Source organism: Idiotropiscis lumnitzeri, chromosome 14, assembly GCF_059441095.1.
Source record: "Idiotropiscis lumnitzeri isolate Australia: NSW breed Sydney's pygmy pipehorse chromosome 14, RoL_Ilum_1.0, whole genome shotgun sequence".
In the NCBI taxonomy this organism is placed as follows: Eukaryota; Metazoa; Chordata; class Actinopteri; order Syngnathiformes; family Syngnathidae; genus Idiotropiscis; species Idiotropiscis lumnitzeri.
Genome location: NC_142404.1, coordinates 13,245,420 through 13,265,964, shown reverse-complemented (window position 1 = coordinate 13,265,964; position 20,545 = coordinate 13,245,420). Strand labels below are relative to the sequence as shown.

At 40.4% G+C, this 20,545-nt stretch overlaps 2 protein-coding genes across 14 annotated transcripts in view; both read left to right on the top strand.

Annotated features, from left to right (window-relative positions):
- stxbp5l (syntaxin binding protein 5L) overlaps positions 1–15,063 on the top strand; it is an 82,943-nt gene extending 67,880 nt beyond the window's left edge. For 6 of the 13 annotated variants that reach the window (XM_088315724.1, XM_088315730.1, XM_088315726.1 and 3 more), the window contains 8 exons: positions 1,125–1,304; positions 5,601–5,702; positions 7,529–7,768; positions 8,663–9,026; positions 10,162–10,327; positions 11,933–12,044; positions 12,149–12,369; positions 12,446–15,063. In XM_088315724.1, the coding sequence (XP_088171850.1) occupies positions 1,125–1,304; positions 5,601–5,702; positions 7,529–7,768; positions 8,663–9,026; positions 10,162–10,327; positions 11,933–12,044; positions 12,149–12,369; positions 12,446–12,487 (1,427 nt within the window). In that variant the 3' untranslated portion in view covers positions 12,488–15,063. The remainder of the gene's footprint in view (positions 1–1,124; positions 1,305–5,600; positions 5,703–7,528; positions 7,769–8,662; positions 9,027–10,161; positions 10,328–11,932; positions 12,045–12,148; positions 12,370–12,445) is intronic. The other 7 variants (XM_088315732.1, XM_088315731.1, XM_088315727.1 and 4 more) reach the window with 3 other exon arrangements.
- A 474-nt stretch (positions 15,064–15,537) lies between these two features.
- On the top strand, positions 15,538–20,498 carry poglut2 (protein O-glucosyltransferase 2). The gene is made up of 10 exons (XM_088315737.1): positions 15,538–16,023; positions 17,315–17,520; positions 17,717–17,922; positions 18,154–18,231; positions 18,625–18,797; positions 19,262–19,499; positions 19,606–19,815; positions 19,909–19,998; positions 20,060–20,164; positions 20,310–20,498. The coding sequence occupies exons 1-10, from the start codon at positions 15,833–15,835 to the stop codon at positions 20,325–20,327; spliced, it is 1,515 nt and encodes a 504-aa protein (XP_088171863.1). The 5' UTR covers positions 15,538–15,832; the 3' UTR covers positions 20,328–20,498.
- Positions 20,499–20,545: the final 47 nt, after the last annotated feature.

Below are 20,545 nucleotides of genomic sequence, written 5' to 3'. Positions count from 1 at the left end.
TTCTGGAAAGGGCATTCTAATAAATCGACTACGAATTCTCTCGATTGACTGTTGATTATTCATATCTTGAAGCAATTGCGGCAAAATGGGGTGTTCTATTTGCTTGCAGCTAGCGGCGGCGATGTTGATTTAGTGACTCGTTTTTTGGTGCGACAAAGAACATGACGTCATCTATGCGAAGTTGACTACATCCAAGAAGAACGGCCTCAGTGTGACACTGGAAACGAAAAAGAACATTCAGAATGCGCCATCCCCTAAAAACAGATTCAAAAAATAAAAATAGGACTCCCATCACCTAGCATATGAGATTGCCATTTCTAATAGTGACAATGTAGCACAATTTTGATTCGCACCCCGCTTTACGACATTTGACCAAGGCTAATTTAAATGCGGATTTATTATTGATTTATACATTTATTTGACTAATTGATGTCACATGTTTCTGGGAGTGAACTATTTACATCTGCACAGTCATCTTATTTTAATGACGCTGAGCACCAAAGATCCTGGGAGGAATGAGGTTTGACTCCAAACCAAATATTTTGCACACCCGTGTAGTTTCACTTGACATAAATTAAGGTCGCAACAAGGCCCTGCACGCCTCTGAGGGAAGCTCTGTGAAGCTGCAACGCCAGTGAGTAACAAGGAGGTCAAAGACCAGATATGATATCATTTCAGACACAATGCTGTGGCAATTGACAAAAGCCAGGCCTTCAGATCAAAAGTGATAACCAGAAAAAAACAATAACACGCCAAAAACTAAGAGCGAAAATGAAAAAGCCTGTTTTGTGGTACCTGTTCAAAATTTGCCTCTATATTTTCCTTGTGTTCTCCCCGTTTCCCCTTCCTGGTCATACTGAACTCCACTTTCCCTTTTCTATTATGACCATATATCCTTTTAACACTGCTTGCTCCTCTCATGCTGTGAAGTATACTAAATATCCGTCATCACAAGTCATGTTTTGTAATAATTGAATGCACAGTTGAATTTCACACATATTGAAAAAAAAATAAATAGAGGGGAAAGACATGTTTTATGTGACTTATGTAGACGGATATTAAGGTAGCAAACAAATTTTGGAACGTGACCTTATTTCCTTCCTAACGTTTTGCCGTTGTTACAGATCATGTCAATGGACATTGCACTAGCCCCACCTCCCAGCCCTGCTCGGCGGGGAAGCCTCGCGTCCCGATGGGTCCCGAGGGGCCACGGCTTGCCCGCAGAGGCCCTGGCCGACCGCCATTCCGCAAGGCCCAGTCTGCTGCTTGCATGGAGATCTCTTTGCCTGTGTCCCACACTGAAGGTGTGTGCTTGTCTTCCCGATTCCCACCCTTTAACCTTTGTAACATCCCCTCCCTCTAAAAAAACAAAAGTGCATGCTATCCTCTCACCCTGGCAGAATGGGTTCAAAGATCATGCTAATGCAAGTTTGCAGCACTGAATTAAAAGCAATCTTTTCAATTATTCCATTAAAAAAATAATAAAATAAACCATCTGAATGAGGAGGGAAAACTAAATTAGTCAGCGATTGATTATTGACTTTAACTTGTAATGTTGTCTACCTTCATACATAACATTTAGAAATAACAAATACTTTACAACTTTGATGTTGTATAGTTTTGATCCAAAAATAAAAATTAGCCAATGACTATTTTGCCTGCTTCCTGCAACTCAATCTTTGGCGCTTGCATTAGCATCACAAACCAAAATGACAAGTATGAGAGGAATGCAAGAAATGACCCTTGCATTGTGTCGCTTGTATCAACCAACTTACAGGCTTGAAATACTTGTGCTATTCAAAAGAAAATTAACCCTAGGGATGTAGCCACGGGCAAAGTTTTCTTGCTGCTCTGCTTAGTCATGTCAGTCATTGCTTAATAATGCAAGAACACTGAACGACTTTATTGTTTGGAAACAGCAAATCAATTCAGGAAAATAACACAAATGCAAAAAATTATATAAAATTTTTTTATACAAATACGATACTGTAGTTTGACAAAGTTTAATTAATTTTAAAAATAAATACGAAAATAAAAGTTCACATTCCCAGTCCCTAAAATAAAACCTCACTGACATTCTTTTAATATTCTTCTCAATTTACCTATGTACATGTTCTGTTTAAAAAACAAAACAAAACAGCATGCCCGGCCACAAAAAGCTTCCTATGGCGCGCACACATAAAAGAGATCAATAGAAGGACGTCAAATTTGACTTGCACCCTGGCACTTTGACATTTTCCTTTCCCTCGTTGTAGTCACACGATGACTTTGATCCGCAGCGTCTTTGAATGAAGTGACCCAGCGGGTTATTTGCCAGTGTGTACATGAGTGTGTACACGTGTGCGTGCTCATGTTTATCCTATTTGTGTTTTAGGCATGCAGCTCCTGTTATTTCATTTTCCTGACAGTGGAAAACAAAAAGTAAATGTAAAAATGCGCTTTCAAGATTGGAAAATGAAACACTCAATATTACAATTTCAACATATACCTGAGTAATTACGGACAAAATGGCCACCTATTGTAAAATGATAAGTACCGATAACACCAAAAGCACCTCCAGTACAACTGTTGTATTCTTTCTGTGTGATTGCTTCTCCTGCTCAGAACTTCTCGTGAGAAGGACGGACGGTTCCAGAGTTGAAGTAAATCTGATGATTCTAGTACTGCATGGCTTTGACAGGTTTTGGAAATGGAGATAAGCAAAGGGTATAAGGCTAATCACAGGTTAGTGACAGGCTAAATGTGACGAGTATGCGGGTCGTGTTTAGTGATTCTGGTTGCAGAGTCACTCTTCACCAGGCGCCCTGCTGTCATTTAATTGCAAGTTAACACGGACATGTTGTCAAACTGCTAGTTTTATAAAGGCCATGCCAGTGTGGTGAAAAGTTTGAAGAGGTGTGGAGGTATAAGGTTGTGAATAGCATTGAGAGTGGAGGACAGAAATTTTTAAATGGGTGCCTCAGATGACCAGAAGATAATGAAGCTGATTTAGCTAGAGGTGAACGATTTGTGGATTGAGATGTAGATGACGCAAGCGTTATTTTAGACAAGTTGACCAAAGAGAAGAAAATAGTCTTGTCTGGGGGTTGGACATCGCAAGCATACCGTATGTTGCGTATATGGAAGTATGCAGACCAAGATATATTCTCACTCTGAGACTGGAATAGGCTATCAAGGATGACATTCACACCGTTGACTTGAAACTGTGGAATGTCCGACTGTGAAGAATAATGTCTGTGCTGGTTGGCGTGACTTGGAAGATTTTTAGTTTTTGTTATTACTATTCAATTTGTGACAGTGCTAACCAGAATTTGTTTTATGATAAATGGAACGAGAGATGTTAAAGCTGACAGCCATTAATTGACAGAAACTACGGCCAAGGACATGTAAGTCGATGAAGAACAGAAGCAGCCCCAGAACAGATCCATGAGGAACCTCACAAGTGACAGAAAGTGGGATTCGATACATTTGAGTTGAAGGAACTGAGAGCGTCCCGAGAAATATGATACAAACCAGTCGAGGTAATTTGTCGCGAGTCGATAGCAATGGATACTCATCTGCCGAGAAGAATGTTCTGGTAAGTTTTGTCCAAAGGCGCACTCTGTTCTGGAAAAATTGCATTGGTTCAGTCAGCTTTTTAACAACGTAAGTACAGTTTATTTTTCCACATTATACAACAATAACCTAAGAAAGACTATGAATTTACATAAATCAGAATCTGCTCTTAAATGTGTGTACTTAGGAGAAAATAACATGCAAAATTAAGTGTAGCCTGTCCTCCCTCGGATATTACGTGTGAACAGATGCTTTTGGGATGGGGCCATAACACGTGCGCTCACCTCGTGTAGTTGCCACATTTAGCTGTGTTGTTTATCTGTCACGCTGCCTTACCACAGTGAAGAGCCAGCAGGATCACGGCAATAATTGAAGGTCAACAAGCAGTGGTAGAGAAGAGGCTGATGTTAATGAGTCCTGCATGCCAGGTGAAAAGACAGAGAAAGGAAATGGCAGGGGAAGCTGCACTCAACGGACCAGTACCATACCGTCTACATTAGCGACTCTATTAGAATGATTGAAAAGGAATACGAAAGATGTTGAATCACAGGTTGAGATCAAATTTTATGTACGTCCCACAATTTACAGGGGGGCCTTGCCTTCTGACGGCGTTTCGTTCCTAGAGTGGTGACATAATCTGCATTTATACTTTCCATCACAAATCTCCGCTCACACTGCAGCAAAGTCGTCATTACGGTAAACATTTGTATGAAAAACATTGAGACCAAAAACTGAAATATTTAAAAAATGAATTGCATTGGGTTGATGTGACTCAGAGACTATTCGGCCAAATGCTGAAGAAGCTTTCAAACCACCGTCTAGTGTACACCCACACACATCCATGATTGCATGATATAAATATGAAAACGGGTTTAGGGTTGCGCGCTCTCTCTCTCTCTCTCTCTCTCTCTCTCTCTCTTTCTCTCTTTCTCTCTCTCTCTTTCTCTCTCTCTCTCTCTCTTTCTCTCTCTCTTTCTCTCTTTCTCTCTCTCTCTTTCTCTCTCTCTCTCTCTCTTTCTCTCTTTCTCTCTTTCTCTCTTTCTCTCTCTCTCTTTCTCTCTCTCTCTCTCTCTCTCTCTGGAATCTCTCAACACATTCATTTGGGAAGATTTAAAGTTCAGTACTCAACTAAATTGAGAAAGATCCATATGGTACATGCCGCGTAAAGTCATGTATCGGGTTGAAAATAATAATTAAAAAAAAACTGATTGAGCTTTTAAGACGGAATGGCAAGTCCATTTTGTCAAGGGGACTCTGTGGTTCTGCAGGTTCGCTTGGTGCATGCAATCGCAGCACCCTGTAGCCGTGTCTCACATCTATCGATTGTTGTCTCCTCCTTTATCACCTACCCAAGACTGACTTAGCCACGGTCGCTCAGGCTCCCTTTAAGGGCCCACCCAAGGGTCCTTGTGTCCTGTCAAGGTACCACTGTGCCTGACTTTTATTAACCAGTGCCCCACTGGTTGTGTCACACAGTATAAAAATACCCCGCACACACATGACAACTACCATCCAAGATCACTGTGAAAAAAAAAAGTCGTTTTCTCTTTGGGGCTGATATACAGCAGTGTTGTCATGATACCAGAATTTGAGTTGAATTTCAAAATATATCAGAAGTGGTATGGTAGAAGAGGAATTTTGAGATATGTTTGATTGATATAAAAAATGTGGTGGTCATGCAACAGTCCTGTATAGAGGCTGAATGTGCATGCGACAGCACTACGTATGTATTAGGGCCGAAACTTTGTCGAGCAGATGGTGCTGAAATGGTGTTTGGAGTGAGGCCACGAGTAATAAATCTCACTCTCTTTTGATTATGTATATTTCAAGAAGTCTGCAAACTCCGCTGCAATTCTTTTACCTTTCTTTTCCTTTTTCTGTCATTCTCTGGCACAACCGTGCATCTGTTTGTCTCGTGTTTCCTAACTGGAATGGCTGCGCTTGTTTGTATGTGCGTCGTGTGCGTGTGCGTGTTTTGTCGGGGCGTCCGGGGTGGGTGGGTTTTGCTTTGTCTTATGGGCTTCATGTTGTGGGGGATCGGTTAGGTTATGCATCCAGGAGGGCAATGCTCCAGCAGTTACATGGAGTCACAATGTACTCTCACGACGAACACCACACCACCAACCCCTACTGCTGGAGTGACAGAGGTAAGGGGACTTCGGCCGCTAACGCATCCACTACTTATCGATGAAAACGTCAGTCCTTCTTTCAGTGTGTGTAGTTAGTTGTCTGATCCATCTTCTTGTACGATGCTTCCTGTCCTGAGGGGACATGTGTTTTCATTCTTGTCGAGCATTGAGTGTGTTTCGCAACATACTGTACATGTTGGCAAGCAGCCACTGTGCAGTAAATCTCCACCCCCACCCCCCCTTTCCGCAGTCTTTTTTAGCTTGTGCACACGTTCTCATATCACCTAGAATAGCTGCTGAGAAATTTTTCAAAATGATTTTTGATCCCGATACTGTATGTGTCCACTAGGCTTTGCACCATCTGTAGTTGTTGTTACATAAACTCTGCACTCGCTCACTGAGGCTGTACTGCACATTGCCTGGCTCTAAATAATTCACCAGTGCTGTAATACAGAAATACTTTCATGATGGATGTATAGAGTGTGCTCCGAAAGATTCACCCCGTGCTCTCTGTTTTGTGTCCGAGTGCTCACTCTTTTGATTTGTATTTATTAGTAGCTGGGTGTGGGCGGTTGCTGTCTAGATCTCACATTGTACGTGGAATCAACTTGAAAATCTTTCGACTCGATGTAAAAACGATGTGTTTGTGTTTGTATGTGCGTGCGTTTGGGGTTGAACCAATTAGCTGACAAGTTGAAAAGTCATCTTTACTTCTCGGCATTGACGTTTAAAGCTTCAAGTCAATTCATTGTTAATCACCTTTTTAGCAGCTCGTCTTCCATTTGGACAATTTGCGGTGGTCTCTTAACGTGCTATCTTTGCTGGACTCAATCTGATATTTTATTTATTATGTATAGTCTAAATTCAGAAACCGATTAATCGGTAATCTGATTTTTTTTTTGCGAGCAAATATCAGAATCTTCATCATCGGCCTAAAAGAAAACAAAATCCACATTGGTTAGGATTGACGTAAAATTGTCATGTTCTTTGATTTAGTTGATTTGGTTCTGATAAGATTTTGTTTAGTCAGGTTTTCCTTATCCCATTTTTGGGTGTCTGTCTTGTCACCTGTTTTCGTCAGCCCAGTCCGTTGTGTCTACCATTCGGCTCCCAAATCCACTTGTGTCTTCAATTTGCTTATATTTAGTTCCCTGGTTTCTTTCCCTCTTTGTCGGTTTATTTTTCTTGATTTTGTTGAAATAGTAGGATTTAGTATGTATTTATTTTTACTTTGGTGCTAACACCTCCACGAAAATCTGAATCGTAACAAAAATGTTCATACCAGCGGGACAATGTGACTGGCATGAATTGAAACATCTTTGTCTGCAAAATATTACATCCAATAATTCATGAACAATGTGCGATAACGAGAACTTTATTCTTATCTCAACACGAACCAACATGCTGAGAACAAAAATGATGTCATCAGTTAATTGACTTCGACTCAACTTTCATCTCATAATAGATGACTACAAAAAGTTTAGTCATTCAAACTCTTGTGTGTGTGTGTAATAACCTATTTTTCAACTACCCTGTCTCGACAGTGACATTTCATTGTTTTATGTGTCAATATGCCGGAAAACTGTTATAGATCTTCGAATTACCTCCTTAAAACTTTCTCTCGCCCTCCTAAATGTTTCCGCTGAATTTCCTGTCTTCATATTTCTTTTTTTTAATGCGAGCCGTATTGTTCCTTCTCTTGGGCGTTTATTGCTGTCATTAATCCATTCGTCTACACTGCCAGTCTCTTTCTTCATTTCCCTCATTTTAATAATCTTGTACCTCTCCCCTCTCGCGTCGTGTCTGTGTTGTTTTTGTCTCTGTGGTGGCTGCCGTCGATGCAGAGAGTCGTGAAAATTCCTTCAGCCGCTCTCGTAGCTCCAGTGTCTCCAGCATTGATCGTGACACCAAAGAGGCAATCACCACACTGCAGTTTGGGGAGTCTTTCGGGCGAAAGAGCGACACTTTACCCACACCGTGTCTTTGGGTTGGTACCAGCCTTGGTGTGATCTTACTCATTCCGATGTCCATCCCCATTGACCAAGAGGAGAGGATGGAGGAACCGGTCACCATTGGGCCCTGTGGTAAGTCCAAATGAGAAATCAAAAGAGAAATGATTATTACAAATTTGGGTCAAAAGACGTCGGACAATCTTCTGGCTGCATGGCCTTTCTGTTTAAAACAACAAAAAACAAATAAAAAATAAATAAATAAAGCTCATGGATAAATAAAACTAAGGCGCATGCTAGCTAGCCCGCGCATGCTAGCCCGCGCTTGCTAGCCCGGGCTTTTTTTTTTTGCAGTCTGTTGTCTGGTATGTCTGGTAATCATAATCAGATAGTCTACTCTGTTGTGGTTCTGTGACATCTCAATAGACTTAGCTTCTTAAGTTGCCAATTTGAAGACCCACAACAGGAGAATTAAAAACACATTTTACAACTGAAGGAGGAGGAAGAAAGCTTCTTACAAAAGGTCACAGGTTTAAGCGTGGCTACACTTGATGTGTTTTCAGTCTGACTTGTTTTTGCGGTTAGTTGATAATGTCACACAAACTGAAATGTCATCCAACTTCAGGGTACGCCGCTGCTATAATTGGGAGTCTATTTGTGTCTTAACAATCGCACCAATTCTTTTTCCCTCTAATTTGGCCTTGGAGGTTATTGTTGATTTTAAAAACAAAAACGGCAGTGGGTCACAATGTTTGGGGTTATTAAGAAAGGCTGTCACACAGGAAGTGCACTTTTACATTAGGTACAAACCTCACCCAAGCTTTCCACAAGCTTTCAGTTCATCATTTTTTAAGAATTTTTTTTTACAGTCATCAACACATTTTCCAGCTATTTATTGAATGCTGGTAGTCTTATTGTTTGGCTAAATAAATAATCATCTGAAAGGCTTCCCATTGAAAACACATGCAATCCTTAACAATAAAATTATTTTTTCCCCTTCTCTCTGATGACTCTTCTAAACACTCTCAGGGGCAGTTCTAATGCTAAAAGGCTCAGTGTTGCGCTTTGGCTTCTTGGACTGCATGGGTGCACTCATTCAAAGCCCCTACGAGGTTTGGCGTGATCTCAACGCCCCAGAAGACCCCGACCGACCACGAAAGCGCAAGCTGGTGCACTACTCGCCCTCATCGTCCCAGGACACCTGCGGAGAGGGACACCTGGCTATCGTGTGCTCCGAGAGGCAGGCCAAAGTCTTCTTGATGCCGTCACAGTCTTGCCTCTTCGTCCACAACATCACAGAGTCGTCCTTCGTCCTGCGGGCTGACGTGGTGTCAGTGTGTAATAGTGTGTGCCTCGCCTGCTTCTGTGCCAATGGACATGTGATGACGCTCAGGTATGATCTCAAAAACATGCCAGAGCTATATTTACAAACAACCGTTTTTAACAGAGTTCCCTCTGCACTCTACTCTTAAGTTGTTTCTGTATCTTCCTTATGAACTAAAAAAAACTTAACTACCCAATAAATTACAATAAAAAACATTTTTATTACATTTTTGCACTTGGCTGCTCCGTCGAACTCACCATTGCAGACTGAAGTTATTATTGTGAGCGGCATCTTAAAGGGGAAGTCAACCCCAAAAAATTCTTTGCAATAACATGTTCTATACGCCTTCACTAGTCTAAACATGGCATTCTGATTGATATTGCGTTTGTGGAATATGAATTAAGCAGCAAAATTCACACGTTTTTAGCTGCCATTTTGTCATTTCCGTCGACTGAAAATCATATCACAGTTTTGACTTGTGGGCCTGCATAGAACATATTATGGTCAAGAAATGTGATGGATTGACTTCCACTTTATGACAAACTCAAGCCAGCAACACAGTCACTCAGCCGTGACTTAAACGCACAAGCGACTATTCCCCTTTGTACAATACGTGTGGTACCCCCAGGAATGGTCATTGGTCAATCGCACATCTCACATAGCCAAACTGCTCTTCACACTTGTGAACACCAACGTGTTGCCATAAATGTTATATTCTAAACAAATTCTTAATCCATTCTGATGAAACAGTCTGGATTTAATCGAAAAACACTATTATCAATCCATCTGTTCTCCAGACTGCTTATCCTGTTCAAGATCCCTGAAAAGCTGCAGACTATCCCAGATGTCTGTCAGACAAATCCATACTTATTGGTGACCAGTCAATCATAAGGCATGTAGAAAAAGAAACTCATTTAAATTCACATTAAATTCACACGATAGTAACTTAACATGAGTCGATCCCCACTGGTTGGAACTACATGACCCAATAATATCGCAGTACTTAACGTGTAATACTGAAAATGCATTCAGGCAATCTGCTCTGTGTAAACACTTCTTGCAAATATATATCATTTTTGAAAGAAGTGCAACATTATTTTCAATGTAAAAGCATGTGCTGTTTGTTCTTTGTTGTTCCGCCCCATAGTGACAGGAGCCATTTACTTGCCTACTAATTGCCTTCCACTGTTGTTGTTGCCCACAGTTTGCCCAGTCTAAGACCGCTGATGGATGTTAATTACCTGCCTCTGACAGACATGCGCATTGCAAGAACCTTTTGCTTCACCAACGGGGGACAAGCACTTTATCTCAGTTCCCCGACAGAAATCCAGAGAATTACATACAGCCAGGAAATGTATGACAATCTGCAGGTCTGTGGATGCATGCAAATGACTTTGCATCGTTTTATTTTCTCCAATGGCATCCGCATGTATGCTAATCTACAGATTGACTGCTCTATTTTTTTTTGGGGGGGGGGGGCCTAATAGAAATATATTAATAATATAATATAATATAATATAATATAATGATCTATGTTGTATGGCCTGTGAGTTTATAATGTGAACACACTCAAATGACCTATGGCTTTGTGGTTTTAGGATAGTTGTTATAGGTCAGAAAAGAACAAGCTTCTGGGGATATTGCTTCGCACTGGACCATTGGTGAGCCTGAGGGTGTTAGAAAAAGGCATTGAGGCGGACAGTAAAGCCTCCCAGAGGCAGAGTGACGTCAGCTTTCTGACTGGCTGCCTGCTACTGGCTCAATGCAAACAGATACTTGAGCTTTGTTGTGAGAGTGGCTTGGCTCAGAGATTTTCTAATCTTTTCAGGCTGCTTGTCAGCGGAAAGAGAGAGAGTGGATTCTCGTAGCTAGGTCCGTATAGCTGCTTTTGTGATGGACAAAAACCTTTGCGGCTCACACTGTAGTGGGAGTACAGCCTGCAACATTTGCCATTTTTTGAGGCCAGTTGATGTAAAAAAAAGAAACTCTGAAAATTAATCCAGAGATTTGTTTCTAAATACATTCGATATATTTGAAGATAATTGCTAAAAACCTTCCAAGCGTGAGAATTCTGAAGAACTCACTCCTGGAGATGGGCGTGGCTAACACAGAGCCCTGTGATGTCCTGGCATGAGCTCGGCAAAGCTCTGCGACGATTGGGTGCGATATTTTCCATTCCACCAGCGACTTTAAGTGATTATATTTTCAGGCTCAAATGTGAAGTTATGCGTAGGCAAAAGAGAGATTCTTGACAAAGTGACTATCAATTTCCCAGGTTGCTGTAGTGTTGTTTGACTGGCAGTTGACAGCTGAATGGGAAGTGGTTTCAACACATTTAGCATTCATGCTCAATTTTTACTGATTTTGAAGCCTCATTTTGTATACTAGGCGATTTTTTAATCATTTACAATTTGGCAGGGTCCTTTACAAAACTCTTTTACGAGACCTATTTATATTCAATACGCAGGGAGTGTAAGTTTTTTTTTTTAACAATGCAGAGTTATATTATGATTTGTAAAGAGCATTTTAGCCTAGTTTGAGCTGCAGTGAGAACAGCAGGCAAAAGCTATGGTTAGGGTAACGGTGCTACACTGCCACCTACAGGCAAACAAACTTCAATCTAGTCTGCCAAGGAAATGTTAAGATAGGATGCGTCATGAATTTCATCTACAAACGAGTTTTGGAGTTTACAAAGGTTATCGGAAAATGTATGTACTTTGCATACATTGAATTAAAGCAACAAAAAAATTATTGAAGTATTTTCAAAGATGCTGACAATAGCATGACGTAAACTGGGGATTGAATGGAATTCAATCAGAAGGTTATGAATGTAGATTAATTGCCACCTTATTTGGAGGTGAAAAGTACAATCCTTTATTTTAATGACGGCACATGAAATAATTGTGATGCCTGATTGTTCATATATTTTTGCCAGCTTGCCGTAGTGTTTCTAACAGCCTTGTCGTCACTTGTAGGAAATGCTGGGAGAGCTGTTTACGCCAACAGAAACACCAGAAGCCCAGAATAGAGGCTTCCTAAAGGGCTTCTTCGGTGGGAATGCTCACACATTCGACAGGGAGGAACTCTGTGTGTATTCCTGCTCTTCTCTCTTCTATTTTGCCTCGTGAAAAATATAAGCCCGGTCAATGATGGCTCACCATTCTAAATTCTTGATCTGCTCTGGCCCACAGTTGGTGAGGCAGCTGCAGGTAAGGCTTCTCGGAGTTTAGCCCAGCACATCCCTGGTCAGGGAGGGGTGGAAGGCATGAAGGTGGCAGCAAGTGGGGCAGTGGGTGAGCTGGCCAGGGCCCGCATTGCTCTGGATGAAAGAGGTCAGAGACTCGGTGAGCTGGAAGAGAGAACTGCGCTAATGATGACCAGTGCAGAAAGTTTCTCCAAGCATGCTCATGAGGTAAAACCAAGACTTTTCAAACACGGAAATGACGTACATGACAGTGATAGTGACGTGTTGTGACATTTCTTTCCAGCTCATGTTAAAGTGCAAGGACAAGAAGTGGTACCAGTTCTAATGACGAGAGCCAAGTGAGGCCAACGGATGGATTTCGGAGGGCATTGCGCCAGGACAGGAATCTTAACTCCATGGATGAGAGCAAATAAAAGAGAGGCTGAAGAAAGACTTTCTCTTGATGGCGTCTGAGCCAAGTGTGTGACATTGTCGCGCGGTAAGAGGACAGGAGAGATCCTCATTTGATCGTTTTCTGAGAAAGATGGGGAGAAATAGATGGTAGCATTTGGAGGACTGTGTGTGTGCGTGTGTGTGCGTGTGCGTGCGTGTGTGTGTGTTCTGGCTGGGTTTGGACCTCACTATGTAGATACTCAACAATTAAGAAATCAACATGACATGCATGAAACAAAAAGAAAGGAATGACTATCAAAATATCAAACTGCCATATTAAAAAGCAGCATGCTTACTTTAATGCTACTTTGACAGGAGATTCAATTATTATTTTTTATTTATTAATATAACCAACTACAGAAACTATGAAAAACGTTCTATTTTTTGAAATATTGACAAAAATCTATATATATAAAAAAAAAAACTAAAAATATATACCTGCATCGCTATTAAGCCAAAACTTGCGTTCTCTTCCCGTTCCTCGTTTTCCTTTTGACTTTTTTCTGCGAATATTTCTTCACACACTTCAAAATGCACATAGTTAGCTTCCTCTTCACATACTAAAATATACCACGAAAACTTTGTTCATACCAGGTACTCTTGGCTGCATCCTAGTGCAACCTTAAACGGATTTTGCTATTAACCGCACAGTTTAATCATGTTTACGTTTGGGCTGCTGCTACTTTCAAATAAATGATCAGGCTAATATTCCACTCCCCGACTATCATTTTGGGATTCTGAAAAGAATAGTTTGAGATGTATGCAAAGGCTTGGAGAAGTATGTTTATATAAACTTCTATATATTATTCACGTGCCATAAAAAAAATTAAGATGAGTGTAAAGTTACAAAGACCTAGTAAATAGTGGCGGTCATTTATTTGTTTCCAGTTCCTCGGATGACACGTCAATGGATGTTAAAGGGGCATTTTTATGGAGTCAAAAAAAAAAAAAAGTTGTTTTCCTTAGTAAATAACACTTATGAGACTTATGTTGTTGATTCATCATTTGGGTCACTATTTGCGAGATGTGCAGGTTTAGTGGGAAATTATGTTGTGTGTATGTGAAAGAATGAGTGCCACACATTTAAAAAATAAAAATAAAAAAAATAGTGCTAAACAATACAAGAATACCGTAAACTCAGTCTCTGCCAAAGCAATTAAAAAGGACTACCACCCTCTCATTTCGCTCCAATTCAGTTGTTACAAGTCGTGACTTGTGAGTATTTTCAGGATTTTAATGGACCTGCGTGTTCATAACAGTGATTGTTGCTGTCTGTGTGATGGCAGTGCAAAGAGGAGTTGGCTCCACCATCCATTCAACCAACTTCTTTGTAAGTCGTTTATCGGTAAATGGTTCCGAAAAAAAAAAAAACTGTATTTTTCCAGTACTATTCCGATGTGAGTCAGTGAAGATGTTCATGTGTAAAACAGCAGCAATTTCAACTAAAGACAACTGTGTTACTTTTATTTCATTCAATATTGTTCTTGATGATTATGGTATCCTCTTGTCGCAGTCCTATATTTGATGGTGACGGCCTCTCAAATGGAAGGCTCTTGTATGTTCAAAACAACAAATGTTTCATGATACATGGTGGTGTATCATATTGTGATTGTGTTGTACATGTCAGTGCTACGCGACGCAAGCCGACGACATCGAGTGAAGAGGATCTTTTGTACCTGTGTATTTGTCTGTATTTTAAAATGATCTGGGGGGGAAAAAAATCTCTTACACGTCAGGCCTTTATGCACCCAAGCATCGACACAAATTAATCACTGCGCCTTGATTATGTTGGTCTCACACCTGCATTGAGGTGTAACAAACATACACATGCAAAGTACAGTGAAACATAACCGCAGTGATGTCTTTTTGCATTATTAGACTTGCTTGTCAGGCTACTGACAACTCGTGATTTTCACCCATACAATTCAATAGATGAGCCACACACATTTTCCGAATGACATTTATTTTAATTTAATGAGACATCTTACACTTGTCAAAAATATTTCTCTGTACCTTTAATTAAATTTATTTTCGACACAGTCTGAATGGCAGAAAAAAAGGTATGAAGTAAAAAAATTGACCAACTGACAGGGTGTTTTATTTAAATGTTTTTGTTTTCTTTGTTTTATATATTAGCTGTACTTTTGAATATTGGGTGAGAGAAACAAAAATATGAAACAGATGGGGTATTTTTCTCTGTATGTGTTGTACCTGTCACTGCTGGTACTCTGATTTTGTCAAAACCACTGAAACTCTGTTCTTCACACAGTAATATCCTTGAAAAAAAAAAAAAAGCATTTCTCAAGTTTTCTCGATGATGGCAGCAAAGTTTGTCTTATTTAAATGGATTCTACCACTTTTTCTTCTCAATATTATACTAGTGTAATAGAGATGACTTGACTTAAAGAGCTGAACATATGTTGACGCAGAAGCAAACTGATAATAAACTGGATTGATGTACATCGTTGAGATCTGTATTTATCACTGGAGCATTTTTGTGTATGATGAAATGCTTTTGGGCGTTTCACCATGACGTCACAAACAAACCACGTCATTTTACCAAGGCATAGCGACTGAGAAAATTGGGTAAATGGCTCATAAAATATTATCTTGCAAATCTCTGTCCAGCTTTTTACCACACCCACTCATTTCATCTTTCTCATCCACAGGTTCAGATGGATTTAGATATTTTTTCTTGTCTAAAAATCCTAAACGTTTTGAGTTGACATGCGACGCAACCCTAATTTTTTTGTTTATTTTTTTCCAGATCACTTTTCTGCCCGGAGTATCCTGTCTTGTATTGTTTACAAACAATAAAAATACTGGAACACGTTTCACGACTTCCGGATTAAGGCGAAATCAAACGTCTCATTGGGCGCAGCACTGACCAATCGTAAAGCTGTCTCTTCCTGGCTCCTCCCACTCATTCACATACTTTTTCAGAATAGGGATGAATCTCTTAAACTTTCAGGGAGAAGCTAACGTTGAAGCTAGCACTTTAAAAACAACTAACTACAAATAATGTTCTTATTATAGACGCGTTTAAATATTTAACAGTCCAGTAGTGGACTTCAAATGGAAGCGGAACCAACACCCACTGGAACGGCACCGTTATTCTTTAAACCGCATATAGTATCCGGACACTTTAAGTGAAACAATGGCAAGTTAGGCGAACTTAAATCAACGGGAGTACGAGAATAAACAGGCAACAATAGCGGAGAGTCGACATTGGACTATCATGTTGCTTCGACTCTGCTTGTGCTCGCTTTTGGGTCTGGCTGTGTTCCAACCTCACCTTCCGGGGGTCGGTGCCGACTCGGCAGCTCCTAGCGCCGCAAAGACTCTCGTCTGGGGGCCCGGACTAGAAGCAAATATTGTCCTGCCGGCTCGTTTTTTCTTCATCCAGGCAGTGGACCGTTTAGGGACAAAGTAAGTACAGCGCAATACAGTAAACTGCTACGTTAAAGTAATCTAACGGAAAAACGTCGGTTGTATTTCATCGTCAGTATGCTGTCAGTTATTATTACGAGTCTGTTGCAACACACTTTTTGTTTCCTTGGAAACTGGTGGTTAAAACATACCCTCCAAATTTTCTAATTCACACTTTCCTACTTATTTCCAATTTTTGTCATTGCAGAAAGTTATTCCAGGGGAACAGAGGTGCCGTATTTCAAACCACTCGTTGATATTGTGTGACAGTAAAGAAAAGAGTCAAGTTGTAAATCTCGCCAAAACGTGTATAATAACACGGCTGTTGAAGTGTAATCCATTCATAGGCGAGGGGCCAGACAGACAAGAAAGTATTTCGCCTCCAGGTGCAAAACTTGAATGAAGGCATCACGTTGCATTTACTGTCTCACACGCACACGCTGCTCATCAAGTTGCAACATGGGTATAAATGTCAACCTTTCGTTTTAAAAACGTGGTGGAGTGAACATATTACCATTAACCAGGTGTGGACAAACTACGGCCCGGGGGCCACATGCGGCCCGTTAAACGTTTTAATCCGGCCTGCTGAACATGAAAAAAATTAAATGAATAAACCTTGTTAATGTTTTAATTTCTAAATACTGTGGTTCTTCAAAGACATATTTATTGTTGTAATGCTTTTGTTCACTTTCACTGAAAATTAAATGTATTTTTTTTCTCCGATGAGGTAAGGTTACCAAAACAGTCCATCCATCTGCTCTTCGTCCGACCCCTCTGTCAAATTTTAGAACCCATTGTGACCTGCCAATCAAAATGTTTGCCCACCCCTGTGGCATAAACACATTGCAATGCACACAGGTATTACTATTCTTAGCACAGGCACACGTGTACAATCTAATGAGACGCAAACAACAATGCCCACTTTGGATTGATACGTGATACATGATGTTTCCTGTTATGCTGTTATTATTATTATATGGTATTTCTGGAATAGATAATCATTTCTTACTGTCTTTTGTTGTGTGCGCTTGACTTATACACACATTCATATGTCAAGGTTTTGTGGGCAGTTAATGGCACAGAAACATGCCGAGACTGACTTGAATATAACTGAAAATAATAATAAAAAAAAAACTCGTCAACTTCCACCATAATAATCAACCTTAAAAATAACTACTCCGATTTATATGACACTTTGAGAGCCATTAGCGTCACTTCACTCCGGGTAAGTATTTAGCAGGGCTCACATACATAGCTTTTGTGCAAAATGACATTCTGCTCTTTCCCACAGTCTAACAACTTCACCAGGGGAGAAAACCTTTGAGGTCAAGATTGTGTCTCCGTTGGAGCATTTTACCAGGATCTGGATTCAAGTTCTGGATCGTCAAGATGGGTCTTTCCTGGTTCGCTACAGAATGTACGCAAGCTACACCGACCTTCACGTCCACGTTCTGCTCATGGACCAACACGTGGCCAAGTCTCCATATATTCTCAGAGGTGGATTGTGAAGTAATAGTACAATGGAAGCTCTTACGTTCAATCGGCTCCGGGACATTTCATTCACCTGGACATTATTAACCGTTTATTCACTGTAAAGAAAATTGACAATTTAGAGCATGTATATAAATATTACAATATTTGATTTCGTGTAAAATATTGACCTTGCTGAAGTGTTTTCTACTTGTCCCATCAGGACCAGTGTACCATGAAGGCTGTGACTGTCCGCAACTGGAGGGTTCTGTTTGGCAGTCCCATATGCACTGTCCTCACTCCTTTCCCCAGATCGAGCACGACCTGTCCCAATTCGCCAGTGTCGACCCTGATCGCAACGCTCAGGAGATTCCGCTGCGATTTGGGCAGCGACAAAGCCTCTGCCACTACACCATCAAAGATAACAAGGTGCACACATGATGTTGTGTATTACCTGTATATAGCAGGGCTTCGCCTTAAAATAAATACCCCTGTTTTTTGTTGTTTTTTTTAAACAAAAATGAAATTGCACATTTTGCTGAATCTTTTCCTTTTGCTTGTAAGGAAAAATATATATATTTTTGAAATTCATTTTGAAAACTCAAAAGACTTTGCTAAATTGTTCATAATGTTTAACCCTTTTTTTTTTTCCATTTGTAGGTCTACGTTCAAACGCTTGGAGAGCACGTTGGTTTCCGAATCTTTATGGATGCCATCCTCCTGTCACTTAGCAGAAAGGCAAATTGCATTTATTTCCATCTTTCTAAAGCTGGATTTATTGTGGCTCCATGTGGATAATTCAAATTAATTGACCAGATCAGATATTTTTTTTTCCATGCAATTTTCAACCGATGACGATGTTAATATTTACAGAACACATGAAACGACCTAGATAGACAGGCAAATCTGCGATACGTATCAGTTTTTTACCCACATTTGATGATTTAATCTGATGGTGTCCAATTTAATATTTTTTCCGTATTTGTGTCTCTTCTCATCAAAAAATTTAATTGTGTCACTTGAACCATGCATGCACTATAAATCCAGCCTTTTTTTTTTTTTTTTTTTTAAACAACACGTACCTACCTACTAGCATTTATATTTAACACACACATATTGTTGTGGATCCAGGTAAAATTACCTGACATGGAGTTTTTTGTCAACCTGGGTGACTGGCCGCTCGAGAAGAGGAAACCCACTCAGAGCATTCATCCTATCTTCTCGTGGTGTGGCTCAAACAACACCAGAGATATTGTCATGCCCACGTACGACCTGACTGAGTCTGTCCTTGAGACCATGGGGAGGTAAGCGCTCACGCATTGCAATTGAATTAGTTGTTGAAACTGGTTTTGAAGTACCTCTCACAATCACATTTAAACTCATGTTAAATGTGGGTCATCACGTGCCTGCCTTCAATAAAAGTGCACCCCAAATAATTTTCAGTTGTTCAGTAGGCTTTTCCTGGCTTTTTTTTTTTTGCCAGAAGATTTTGTGCTAACACTGACATCTATTTTAATAATAATAATAATAATAATATTGCCTTTATTAGTCCCACAATGGGGAAATTCGAGATTCGAACCCAGGCCTCCTGGGGAGACTGGGTCCTGAACGCGGCGCCTTAGACCACTCGGCCATCCTATTTGAAACTGTGCATAATTCCCTCCACCTTGACTAAAGCCATCAGCACGCTATCGATCACTGTCACATGTTGCTCTGTATGGAAATACTGAAATTTGATGCATGGCGTGTTGTCACATCCAATGAACAGAGTGAGCCTGGACATGATGTCGGTGCAGGCGAATACAGGACCACCGTGGGCCAAGAAGAACGCCACAGCCTTCTGGAGAGGGCGGGACAGTCGTCAGGAACGTCTGGAGCTGGTCAAGCTGTCTAGGGCCCACCCCCACATGATAGATGCTGCCTTCACCAACTTCTTCTTCTTCAAGCATGACGAGAGTCTGTACGGCCCGCTGGTCAAGCATGTGTCATTCTTTGATTTCTTCAAGGTGAGTGTTTTTTTATTTTTATTTATTTTTTCTATTTACCTGGAGTTCGATTGAAACGTGACAAGGTGTGCTGTTAAGGTGTTTTGTCTTTGTGTTATGGTTTCAGTACAAGTACCAAATAAACATTGACGGTACTGTGGCCGCATATCGCTTGCCTTACCTTCTGGCCGGAGACGGTGTGGTGTTCAAGCAGGATTCCGGCTACTACGAGCATTTCTACAATGAGCTCATACCTTGGGAACACTACATCCCAGTCAGGGCGGATCTACGAGATTTGCTGGAAAAGATCCAGTGGGCTCGAGACCACGACAGAGAGGTTTAATTTATTATTCATTTGCTTTATCAGATTTGTGCTTTCTAACGTGTTTCAGTGGATTTCATGCAATTATTGATGCTTATTGTCTTTCAGGCCAAGAAAATTGCTCTTGCAGGTCAACAGTTTGCACGCAAACGACTTATGGGAGACAACATATTTTGTTATTATTACAAACTTTTCAAGGTAATATACCTCTTTGTTTTTTTTGGTATGTCTCTGTTTAATCGAGATCGCTCTGCTGTAGGAATATGCTAAACTCCAGGTGACTGAACCTAAGATACGTGAGGGCATGGAGCTGGTAGAACATCCCAGTGATGACCTCTTTCCATGCTCTTGTCGGCGGACACAGGTAAGGACAACATGATGTCATCCTCGTGTTCATCTTAATGCAATCAAATGGTAAAGCATGCTGTGATCAGAGGATGTCTAGCCAAATGTCGTATTTTTATATTGTAGTGACTACTCTTGTTTTTACTAAAATGTTTGTTTTACAGGTGAAGGATGAACTTTGATAGACTTCCAAGAAGACTGTCAGCTTTTTTTGGGAGAATTTTATAGTGTCTTGCCAAATATTGAATTGATTAAATGTTCAATTTGTGCCATTTCCCAAATTTCAATACTGTTAATACCATGACTTGAATATTGTATATCATTTTTAAATAAATATTTTTCTTTTACTGAAATTACCTTACTGTGGGCTTTGAGTTATGTTAACTGAGTTATTTTCTGC